General features: G+C 38.6%; 1 protein-coding gene across 1 annotated transcript; it reads left to right on the top strand.

Annotated features, from left to right (window-relative positions):
- The first annotated feature begins 9,592 nt into the window (after positions 1–9,592).
- On the top strand, positions 9,593–11,775 carry LOC133040220 (heat shock protein HSP 90-alpha-like). The gene is given in 2 exon segments (XM_061119972.1): positions 9,593–11,335; positions 11,338–11,775. Coding segments are annotated over 2 exon segments (2,181 nt in total).
- The last annotated feature ends 499 nt before the right edge of the window (positions 11,776–12,274 follow it).

Raw genomic sequence — 12,274 nt, 5'->3', positions numbered from 1 at the left:
ACTACTAAGAAAGTGGAGGGGAAGCCACATAATGGGAGAAATTCTAACCAAATACTGTTAAGGAAGTAGCAAGCAGGATCTACCAAGAAGTATTTTACAACTCAACAATAAACAACAGCAGAAGCTCAAAAGGCAGAAATTATTTGAATAGAGTTTTCTCTAAAGAAAATATACAAATGTCCAATAAGCTCGTGAAATTTAACTAAAAGGAAAATTCAATTGATTACCACAATGAGATATCACTAACACACAGTGGGAGGGAAAATTTTAAAAAGAAAAAAATGGACAATAATAAATGCTGGTGAGCATGGGGAGAACCAAAGCGTTCATGTAAAATGGAAATAGTTGGGCAGTTATTTTAAAAGTTCACTTCTAGGTATATACTGATAAGAAATCAAAACATATATCCTTGAAAAATTTATACAGAAATGACCATGGAAGCATCATTCACAACAGCCAAGGAAGGGAAACAATCCAAATGTCTATTATTCAATGAATATATAAGCAAAAATATGTTATATATATATATATATATATATATATATATATATATACCATAGAATATTATTTCAGCTATAAAATGAATAAAATACTTTTATATGCTACAACATGGACAGACCTTTAAAAAATTAAATGAATTAAGGCAGATACAAAGGACGATATAGTGTATGATTCCATTTATATGATATCTCCAGAAAAGGCACATTCATTAAGACATTAAGTATATTAGTTGTTCCCAGGGGCTGGTGTAAGTGGGCAGAAAATTAACATATAAATGTAAAACATCTGTTCCAGTATTTGGTTAACACAAAGTGCTTAATTAACTATGCTTAGCTTTCTTCTTTAAAAAAAATAATAAAAATGCAAGCAATTAAAATAATAAAGTTATTTCACCAAAGAAGTTAATTAAGCACATGAAACTATAATCAACATTATTATTTACCATAAAAATGCAAGTTAAAAATAAAATATCTATTAAGGTGGCATAGTGGTAAAGAATCTGCCCACCAATCCTGAAGATGCAAGAGACACAGGTTCAATTCTTGGGTCAGGAAGATTCCCCTGGAATAGGAAATGGCCACCCATTCCAGTATTCTTGCCTGGAAAATTCCATGGACAGAGGAGCCTGGAGGTCCATGGGGTTGCAAAGAGTCATACAGGACTGAGCACATGCACACATTAAATGACTAAAATTAAAGCATATGACCAGGGCTTCCCGGGTGGGTCAGTGGTAAAGAATTGGTACCGCAGGAGATGCAAGTTTGATCCCTGGGTTGGGACGATCCCCTGGAGAAGGAAATGGCAACCCACTTCAGTATTCTTGCCTGGAAAATCCCATGGATGGAGGTGCCTGGCTGGCTATAGTCCATAGGATCATAAGAGTGGGACATTACTTAGAGACTAAATAGCAACAACAACAATACATAGTGTTGGTAAGAATATGAAGCAACTGTAAATCTCATTTACTGTTGGTAGAAATATAAAATGGTGCAAAGAAAGTGAGGTCGCTCAGTCATGTCTGACTCTTTGCGACCCCATGGACTGTAGCCTTCCATGCTTCTCCGTCCATGGAATTTTCCAGGCAAGAGTACTGGAGTGGGTTGCCATTTCCTTCTCCAGGGGATCTTCCCGACTCAGGGATTGAATCTGGGTCTCCTGCATTACAGGCAGACATTTTACCATCTGAGCCACCAGGGGAGAGAGGCAAAATGGTGCAACTACTTTGAAAAAATGTTTTGAAGTTATTTATATAGTTAAAGATATGCCTATTATATGACATCTATTTTACTTCTATATATTTATTCAATAAAATTAAAGCATGTATAAATGATAAAGCTGTACAGAAATATTTATAGGAACTTTATTTTTAATAAAAACCAGGAAATTATCCAAATATGCATCAACAACTGAATGCAGAAACATTTCTGTATATTTATATGATAGAATGTGTGTGTTAGTCGCTCAGTCATGTCTGACTGTTTGTGACTTCATGGGCTGTAGCCAGCTGGGCTCCTCTGTCCATAGGAATTCTCCAGGCAAAACTACTGGGTTGCCATTTCCTTCTCCAGGGGATCTTCCCGACTCAGGAATTGAACTCACGTCTCCTGCATTGCAGGCAGATTCTTTACCCACTGAACCATCAGGAAAGCTATATGATAGAATGTGTTATAGTAATAAAATAGAAAGAAATTGGGATAAATATAATAATATTGATGGTCAATATACTTAAGGAAAGAAGTCAAACCAAAGAGAGTAGGTATTCATGAGAAAAAGATTAACACAGCAAGTCTTGTTTCTTAGAGCTTCATGTCTCCAAGAGAACATAGACCCAAGACATTAACTTTGGTGAACTTCAGAGTATCTATACTTCAGAAGGTTGTTTTTTTTTGTTTTTTTTTTTCAGAAGGTATTTTATGTTAGTGATTGAGGACTTCATTGTGTACAAATGGAGCAAAATTAAAAAAATGTGTGTACAAAAAAAAATGCTGTAACAGCCTGTCAGGACTGTTTACATAAATGTCAAAATCTTTGATATTTAATTGGTTTCATTGTTATGATTCTAATTTTCAGTTCCATGAAAGCCTCAGACTGTGGCTTTCAGGTGGGCTTCTCTAGGGAAGAGTATTGAGCACATATCCCTTTAATTCACAGCCAAAGAGAAAACACATTCTTTGAGACTCCAGAAGAAAAAGAATGTGGACACTTGTGTATTACTTCTTTGGTCATCACCTAATGTCATTTTTCCTATGACTGGCTATGTGCCCTTTTGCTATATAAAACTGAGCTCTAGGTTTAATCAACTGAGATGTGTATGTCCTGATACAAATTGGCACATTTCAGGTCAGTCTTAAACTCTCCAAACTTTTTGGATTATATTTATGAAAATTCTAGAAAATACAGAAAGCAGATCAGTCATCAGAATAGGAGAGCCTTGAGGGGGTGATTACAAAAGCATGCAAAGAAAGTTTGGAGGCTAATGGCTATGTTAATAATCTTGCTTTTGTTGGTGATCTCATAGATGGACAGATATATCAAAATATCAAAGTATCTACTAAAAAATTGTTATTTGTTGTATATAATAACCACTTTTAGTAACCTCAGTATAGTCCACACACAATTTCCTCTAGAATTTATGTGTATACTTAAAGTATTTTCAGATGCATGTGTATTCCGAATCATAATCATCTCCACTTAATTTTCATGTTACCAACTATACATTCATAAGACCCAAACACTTGACCCTCTATCAATCCTGTCACTTGTTAACAGAAAATTGAATTTCTAAAGAGTACTGTTCAAAGCTTAAGATTTTTCTCACTTTCATGTTCCTATAAGTGATCAAAATATTTTGAAACATGTAAAATAGCTAAAACTTATTTCTTTGATTTACCCAATTGAATATTATTGAAAATATATTACATATATGTATTGAATATACAGTATCCTCTGAATATGTTAATACATTTAAAACCATTATACACCTTAAGTGGGTGAACTGTATGATATAGGAATTATTACTCAAAAAACCTGCAACAAAAGTGGCATACCAAATATGTCATGCTAATTAAATTAATTACAATAAGTAAAATTTTCTAGATTATTCTTATCACAAAAAATAATAAAAATAAGTGAAAATCTTCAAAGGAATAAAAATAGATATACCTTAAAATGATCGTAACATGGGAATTTTTCTCAGTATCATTTTTCTAATTGTTGACAGCCTTATATGACACATTAACTGATCTATAACTAAATTGAGAGGGAGACCTAAGGAAGTAAATAATGACTAAATTTAAATTTGCTCATAATTGACATCTATCTGCATTGTTCTACTTTCCTGTAGTTTTCTGAAGAAAATCATATTTTCACACCAGTAGTTAACATTTCAATCTATACATTCTGAGTTTTCAAGTAAGTTTTTTATATAAATTATTTTTAATCTGACAAGTTGACAGCTTTAAGAAGAAATCTGCAAATGTTCTCAAACCTAGGGATCAAACCCAAGTCTCCTACATCTCCCAGATTGGCAGGTGGATTCTTTACCACTGAGAAGTGGATTCTTTACCAGCTGGGAAGATCCAGTTCCAGAGACAGCCATAATTCAAAAAGATACATGCAGGGGCATATGGTAGTTTTATTCCTTTTTTTTTTTTTTTTTAAGGAATCTCTATACTGTTATCCATAGTCACTGTATTGATTTATATTCCCACCAACAATGCAAGAGGGGTCCCTTTTCTCCACATCCTCTCCAGCATTTTTGTTTGTAGATATTTTGATGATGCCATTCTTACCACTCAATCCTAAAGGAAATCAACCCTGAATATTCATTGGAAGGAACAATGCTTAACCTGAAGCTCCAATGCTCTGGCCACCTGATATGAAGAGCCTACTCACTGGACAAGACCCTGGTGCCAGGAAAGACTGAGAGCAAGAGGAGAAGGGGGCAGCAGAGGATGAGATGGTTGGATAGCATCACTGACTCAATGCACATGACTTTGAGCAAACTCCGGAAGATAGTGAAGGACAGGGAAGCCTGGCATGCTGCAGTTCACGGGGATGTAAAGAGTCAGACACAGCAGAGCAACTGACCACCACCATTCTGACTGGTGTGGGTGGTACATCATGGTAGTTTTGATTTGCATTTGTCATTGTAGTTTTGATTTTCACTCCTTTAGTAATGAGTAATACTGAGCATCTTTTCATGTGTTTATTGGTCATTTGTATGTCTTCTTTGGAGAAAATGTCTGTTTAGGTCTTCTGCCCATTTTTTGACTGGGTTATTTCTTTTTCTGATATTTAGCTGCATGAGGTACTTGTATATTTTTTAGATTAATTCTTTGTCAGTTGCTTTATTTGCAATTATTTTCTTCCATTTTAGCACTGTCTTTTAATCTTGTTTATAGTTTCCTTTGCTGTGCAAAATCCTACTGGGCATACAATCTGAGACAACCATAATTCAAAAGACACATGTACCCCAATGTCCACTGCAGGGCTATTTACATTAGCCAGGGCTTGGAAGCAACTTAGATGTCCATCAAAAGATGAATGGATAAATATGTTGTGGTATACACACACACACACACACACACACACAATGAAATATTATTCAGACATAAAAAGGAACAAATTTGAGTCAGTTGAAATGATGTGGGTTAAGCTAGAGCCTGTTATACAGATTGAAGTAAATTAGAAAGAGAAAAGCAAATATACTGATGCATATATTTATATAGAATCTAGAAAAATAACAGTGAGAAACCTACTTGTGGCAGGAATGTAAATGCAGACATAGAGAATGGACTTCTGGACAAAGCAGGGGAAGGAGAGGTGGGATGTTTGAGAGTGTTGCAATGACACATGTACACTACCATTTGTAAAATAGATAGCTAGTGGGAAGTTGCTGTGCAGTACATGGAGCTCAGCCCAGGGCTCTTTGGGATGGGAGTAGGTGGGAGGGGGGCTCAAAGGGGAGGGGATGTATGCATACTTATGGCTGATTCATATAGTTGCATGGCAGAAACCAATACAAAATCATAAAGCAATTATCCTCCAATTAAAAATAAACTTTTAAAATACATGCACTCCCATATTCATTGCAGCATTATTTCCAATAGTTAAGACATAGAAGCAGCCTAAATGTCCATCAACTGGTGAATTGATAAAGAAAATCTTTACATGCACATGCACATACACACACAATAGAATATTACTCATCCATAAAATAATGAAACGACGTCATTTGCAGGAACGTGGATGGATTTAGAGATGATCCTATTAAGTGAAGTATGTCAGACAATGAGAGACAAATATTGTGATATCACTTATAAATATATTTTTAAAATGATACAAATGAAACTATTTACAAAACAAAACTAGACTCACAGACATTTAAGACAAACTTCTGGTTACCAAAGGGACAGCAAGGGGTGGGGGAGAAATATTAGGATTTGGGATTAGCATATGCAAGTATACTTGCTTAGTTGCTACCTCCTATCTGACTCTGTGACCCCATGGACTGTAGCCCACCAGGCTCCTCTGTCCATTGGATTTCCCAGGAAAGAATACTGGAGTGGGTTGTCATTTCCTTCTCAAGGGGATCTTCCTGACCCAGGAATCAAACCTGTGTCTCCTGCATTGCAGGCAGATTCTTTACCATTGAGCTACCTGGGAAGCCTGGGATTAGCATACACATACTTCTGCTGCTGCTGCTGCTAAGTCGCTTCAGTCGTGTCCGACTCTGTGCAACCCCATAGACGGCAGCCCACCAGGCTCCTCTGTCCACAGGATTCTCTAAGCAAGAATACTGGAGTGGGTTGCCATTTCCTTCTCCATACATACTACTACTATATATAAAATAAACAAGGACCTACTGAATAGCACAGGAAGCTATATTCAATATTTTATAACAACCTATAATGGAAAGGAACATCAATCACTTGGACATACATATTAACACCAAGTAAATTTTCAACAAAGGTCCATCTAGTCAAAGCTATGATTTTTCCAGTAGTCATGTATGGATGTGAGAGTTGGACTGTAAAGAAAGCTGAGCACCAAAGAATTGATGCTTTGAACTGTGGTGTTGGAGAAGACTCTTGAGAGTCCCTTGGACTGCAAGGAGATCCAACCAGTCCATCCTAAAGGAAATCAGTCCTGACTATTCATTGAAAGGACTGATGCTGAAGCTGAAACTCCAATACTTTGGCCACCTGATGTGAAGAACTGAGTCATTTGAAAAGACCCTGATGCTGGGAAAGACTGAAGGCAGGAGGAGAAGGGGATGGCAGAGGATAAGATGGTTGGATAGCATTACTGACTCAATGGACATGAATTTGAGTAAACTCTGGGAGTTGGTGTTGGACAGGGAGGCCTGGCATGCTGCAGTCCATGGGGTTGCAAAGAATCAGACATGACTGAGTGACTGAACTGAAATTACCAACAATTCAATTTTAAAATTGGTTTAAGAAGACGTTTGTCTACATCTCAAATATCAAGTCTAAAAATTAAATTACTCTCATTTTGATACTTAATTATTTTAAAACCTGTATTTGTTGCTATACAATAAAAGTATTTCCTTATAGGTGTAGGAAAACCTCACACTTCTAAGAAACTACAACAGTGATAGACTCAGATGATCATTACTCTGTGATGATTCAATTATCCTAGTTGCTATCATTAATCAATAAAACAAAGTCACTGCAATCAAGGTAGAGCTGTCATTAGCTTATCTATTTTTAACTCCCTCTGGCCAGCCTGCTCTCAACTTAGGAGATCTAATTGAAGGACTATTATGTTTGCATGAAGTTATATCACTAATTTGGCCACTGAAAAGATGACTTTTGTTGATAATTTAAATGTTTTACCATGTTTAAAGAGTTTTCCTGGTGACTTAGATGGGAAAGAATCCACCTGCAATGCAGGAGACCAGGGTTTGATCCCTGGGTTGGGAAGATCCCCTGGAGGAGGGCATGGCAACCCACTCCAGTATCTTTGCCTGGAGAGTCCCCATGGACAGAGAAGCCTGGCATGGCTGCAGAGCATGAGATTACAAAGAGTCAGACATGACTGAGTGACTAAGCACAGCATGTTTGAAACAGATGACTGGCAGTTGTTTCTTCAGCAAAAAAGAAAAATGTGTTTTTTCACAATCTGCAAAGAATTCCAATTAGGAGGATCATTAACTCTGGTAAGCCAAGTGCAAGTGTCCAGCAGAAATAAACAGAACTTTTTTATAGAGGGGGGAGGTAAGATGGGAGGGCTATAGTGAACAAAAGGTCAATGGTTTTTCACTGGCTGGGATGTGACAAGTCTCTCATTGGCTGACTCTCTCCAGTAAATTAAAATATCTGTTCGGTAATTTCTTATAAATACTTGCAGGATTAAATGTCTTCAGTAACCAAAGCACATTTAGATTACAATTATCAATAAACCACCTGAAGTCATTTAGGTCTCACTGAAAATAAAACTCAGAATATAGTGCTATTAAATTAATGTCATTCTCACTCATGATAACAAATGCTCATAATTTTAAATTTAATTTTACAACAAAAGCTTCCACAAGCCTCTTATCCTCATACAACAGAAGGCAGACAGAATAAAAACCACAATCAGATACAACTAACCAAACTGATCACATGGATCACAGCCTGTCTAACTCAATGAAACTATGAGCCATGCCCTGTAGGGTCACCCAAGATGGCCAGGTCATGGTGGACAGTTCTGACAAAAGTGGTCTATTGGAGAAGGGAATGGCAAACCACTTCAGTATTCTTGCCTTGAAAACCCCATGAATAGTATGAAAAGGCAAAAAGATATGACAATGAAAGATAAACTCCCCAGGTCAGTAGGTGCCCAATATGCTACTGGAGAAGAGTGGAGATATAACTGAAGGAAAAATGAAGGGACAGAGCCAAAGTGAAAACAAAACCCAGTTGTAAATATGACTGGTGATGGAGGTGATGGAAGTAAAGCTCAATGCTATGAAAAGCAATATTGCATAGGAACCTGGAATATTAGGTGATGGAAGTAAAGCTCAATGCTATGAAAAGCAATATTGCATAGGAACCTGGAATATTAGGTCCATGAATCAAGGTAAATTGGAAGTGGTCAAACAGGAGACCACAAGAGTAAACAAGTGAACATACACATTTTAGGAATCAGTGAACTAAAATAGACCGGAATGGGTGAATTTAATTCAGATGACCACTATATCGACTACTGTGGGCAAGAATCCCTTAGGAGAAATGGAGTAGCCCTCAAGTCAACAAAATAATCTGAAATGCAGTACTTGGGTACAATCTCAAAAACAACAGAATGATCTCTGTTCATTTCCAATGCAAACCATTCAATATCACAGTAATCCAAGTCTATGCCCCAACCAGTAATGCTGACGAAGCTGAAGTTGAATGGTACTATGAAGACCTACATGACTTTCAAGAACTAACACCAAAAAAAATATGTCCTTTATGTCATAGGGACTAGAATGAAACAGTACAACGTCAAGAAATACCTGGAGTAACAGGAAAATTTGGTCTTGGAGTACAAAATGAAGCAGGAAAAAGCCTAACAGAGTGTTGCCAAGAGAACACACTTGTTATAGCAGCCATCCTCTTAAAACAACACAAGAGACAACTCTACATATGGATGTCACCAGATGGTCAATACCGAAATCAGACTGATTATTTTCTTTGCAGCCGAAGATGGAGAATAAAGTCAGCAAAAACAAGACTGGGAGCTGACAGTGATTCAGATCATGATCTCCTAATTGCAAAATTCAGACTTAAACTGAAGAAAGTAGGGGAAACCAAAACCATTCAGGTATGACCTAAATCAAATCCCTTACAATTATACAGTGGAAGTGGCAAATAGATTCAAGAGATTAGATTTGATAGAGTGTCCGAAGAACTATGATGCAGGTTCGTGACATTGTACAGGAGGTGGTGATCAAGACAATCCCCAAGAAATAAAAAGGCACAATGGTTTCCTGAGGAAGACATGAAAACAGCTGAGTAAAGAAGTTAAAAGCAAAGGAGAGAGTTGCCTCTGCGTCCTAGTGCTGCGTCGCTGCAGAGCCCTTTCTAGTCCTTCAGCCAAGATGCCCAAGGAGACCCAGGCTCAGGACCAGCCGATGGAGGAGGAGGAGGCGGAGACGTTCGCCTTCCAGGTGGAAATTGCCTAGTTGATGTCACTGATCACCAACACTTTCTACTCGAATAAGGAGATATTCCTGAGGGAGCTGATTTCAAACTCGTCCGATGCCCTGGGCAAGATCAGGTATGAGAGCTTGACCGATCCCAGTAAGTTAGACTCTGGGAAAGAGCTGCACATTAATCTCATACCGAACAAGCAAGATCGAACCCTCACCATCGTGGACACCGGCATTGGGATGACTAAGGCCAATTTGATTAATAACCTGGGCACCATCGCCAAGTCCGGGACCAAAGCATTCATGGAGGCTTTGCAGGCTGGCGCTGATATCTCCATGATTGGCCAGTTTGGTGTCGGGTTTTATTCAGCCTATTTGGTGGCTGAGAAAGTGACCATTATCACCAAACATAACGATGACAAGCAGTACGCCTGGGAGTCTTCTGCAGAAGGGTCCTTCACAGTGAGGACTGATACAGGAGAACCCATGGGGCATGGAACAAAGGTTACTCTGCATCTGAAAGAAGACCAGACTGAGTACCTGGAGGAATGGAGAATAAAGGAGATGGTGAAGAAGCATTCTCAGTTCATTGGCTATCCCATCACTCTTTTTGTGGAGAAGGAACATGATAAAGAAGTTAGTGATGATGAGGCAGAAGAGAAGGAAGACAAAGAGGAAGAGAAGGAGAAAGAAGAAAAGGAGTCTGATGACAAGCCTGAGATAGAAGACATTGGCTCAGATGAGGAGGAGGAAGAGAAGAAGGAAGGGGACAAGAAGAAGAAGAAGATCAAGGAGAAGTACATCGATCAAGAAGAGCTGAACAAGACAAAGCCTATCTGGACCAGAAATCCTGATGACATCACTAACGAGGAGTACGGAGAGTTCTACAAGAGCCTGACCAACGACTGGGAGGATCTCTTGGTGGTCAAGCATTTTTCAGTTGAAGGACAGTTGGAATTCAGAGCCCTTCTTTTTCTCTCAAGACGAGCTCCCTTTGACCTGTTTGAAAACAGAAAGAAGAAGAACAATGTTAAGTTGTATGTCCGCAGAGTTTTCATCATGGATAACTGTGAGGAGCTAATCACTGAATACCTGAATTTCATTAGAGGTGTGGTGGACTCTGAGGATCTCCCTCTGAACATTTCCCGTGAGATGTTGCAACAAAGCAAAATTTTGAAAGTTATCAGGAAGAATTTGGTCAAAAAGTGCTTGGAACTCTTCACTGAACTGGCAGAAGATAAAGAGAACTACAAGAAGTTTTATGAGCAGTTCTCTAAAAATACTAAGCTTGGAATACATGAAGATTCTCAAAATCGGAAGCAGCTTTCAGACCTGTTGAGGTACTATACTTCTGCTTCTGGTGATGAGATGGTTTCTCTCAAGGACTATTGCACAAGAATGAAGGAAAACCAGAAACACATCTATTACATCACAGGTGAGACGAAGGACCAGGTAGCCAACTCGGCCTTTGTGGAGCATCTCCGGAAGCACAGCTTGGAAGTGATCTACATGATCGAGCCTATTGATGAGTACCGTGTGCAGCAGCTGAAGGAGTTTGAGGGGAAGACCTTAGTGTCAGTCACCAGAGAGGGCCTGGAACTTCCAGAAGATGAGGAAGAGAAAAAGACAAAATTTGAAAACCTCTGCAAAATCCTGAAGGACATTTTGGAGAGGAAAATTGAAAAGGTGGTTGTGTGTCTAACCACTTGGTGACATCCCCATGCTGCACTGTTACAAGCACATATCACTAGACAGCAAACATGGAACGGATCGTGAAGGCTCAAGCCCTGAGAGACAACTCAATGATAGGTTACATGGCAGCCAAGAAGCACCTGGAGATCAACCCTGACCATTCCATCATCGAGACCTTGAGGCAAAAGGCAGAGGCTGACAAGAATGACAAGTCTGTAAAGGATCTGATCATCCTGCTGTACGAAATAGCTCTCCTGTCTTCTGGCTTCAGTCTGGAGGATCCCCAGACACATACCAACAGGATCTACAAGATGATCAAACTTGGTCTCGGTATTGACGGGGATGACCCCACTGCTGATGACAGTAGTGCTGCGGTCACTGAGGAAATGCCTCCCCTGGAAGGAGATGATGACACATCCCGCATGGAAGAAGTAGACTAAGCGCTGCCTGAGGATCCCTTGGCTATGTGTTCAGCACTCTGTCTCCATTCCCTCTAATATGTTTTCAAGTATTTCTTTATTTTTGTTAACATTTAAAAATCTGTATGGCATGGTAACTACATAAGGGGAGGATAAGATTTCTTTACACTAAGTGGGATACTGTGATACTTTTAGCACTAAAGCAGAGCTAGTTGTTTTTTCCTAGTTTCATGTTGGCTTCTTTTAACAGATGGAAGTAGTTTGTTGTAAGGTGTGTATGTAACCTGTGTTAACTTTGTGGTCTGAAGGGTTTAGCTATCAAGTGGATTCTTTAGTAGACCAAAATTTTCTGTCAGTGAAGTGTTCTGAAGTATATACTGTGATGTTTAAAAGAAACACTTGTTAAAGCAAGTTTTCATCTTCTGGGATATAACTTTTTAAAACGTCCATCCCCTGTAGTTATGACTGCATGTGCCAGGCCTCTAGAAGTTAGTGTGTTAAGCTGAACCAACTTGATTGG

Source organism: Dama dama, chromosome 20 (genome assembly GCF_033118175.1).
Source record: "Dama dama isolate Ldn47 chromosome 20, ASM3311817v1, whole genome shotgun sequence".
Taxonomy (NCBI): Eukaryota; Metazoa; Chordata; class Mammalia; order Artiodactyla; family Cervidae; genus Dama; species Dama dama.
Note: the sequence above shows the minus strand (reverse complement) of the source record. Positions and strands in the feature narration are given on the sequence as shown.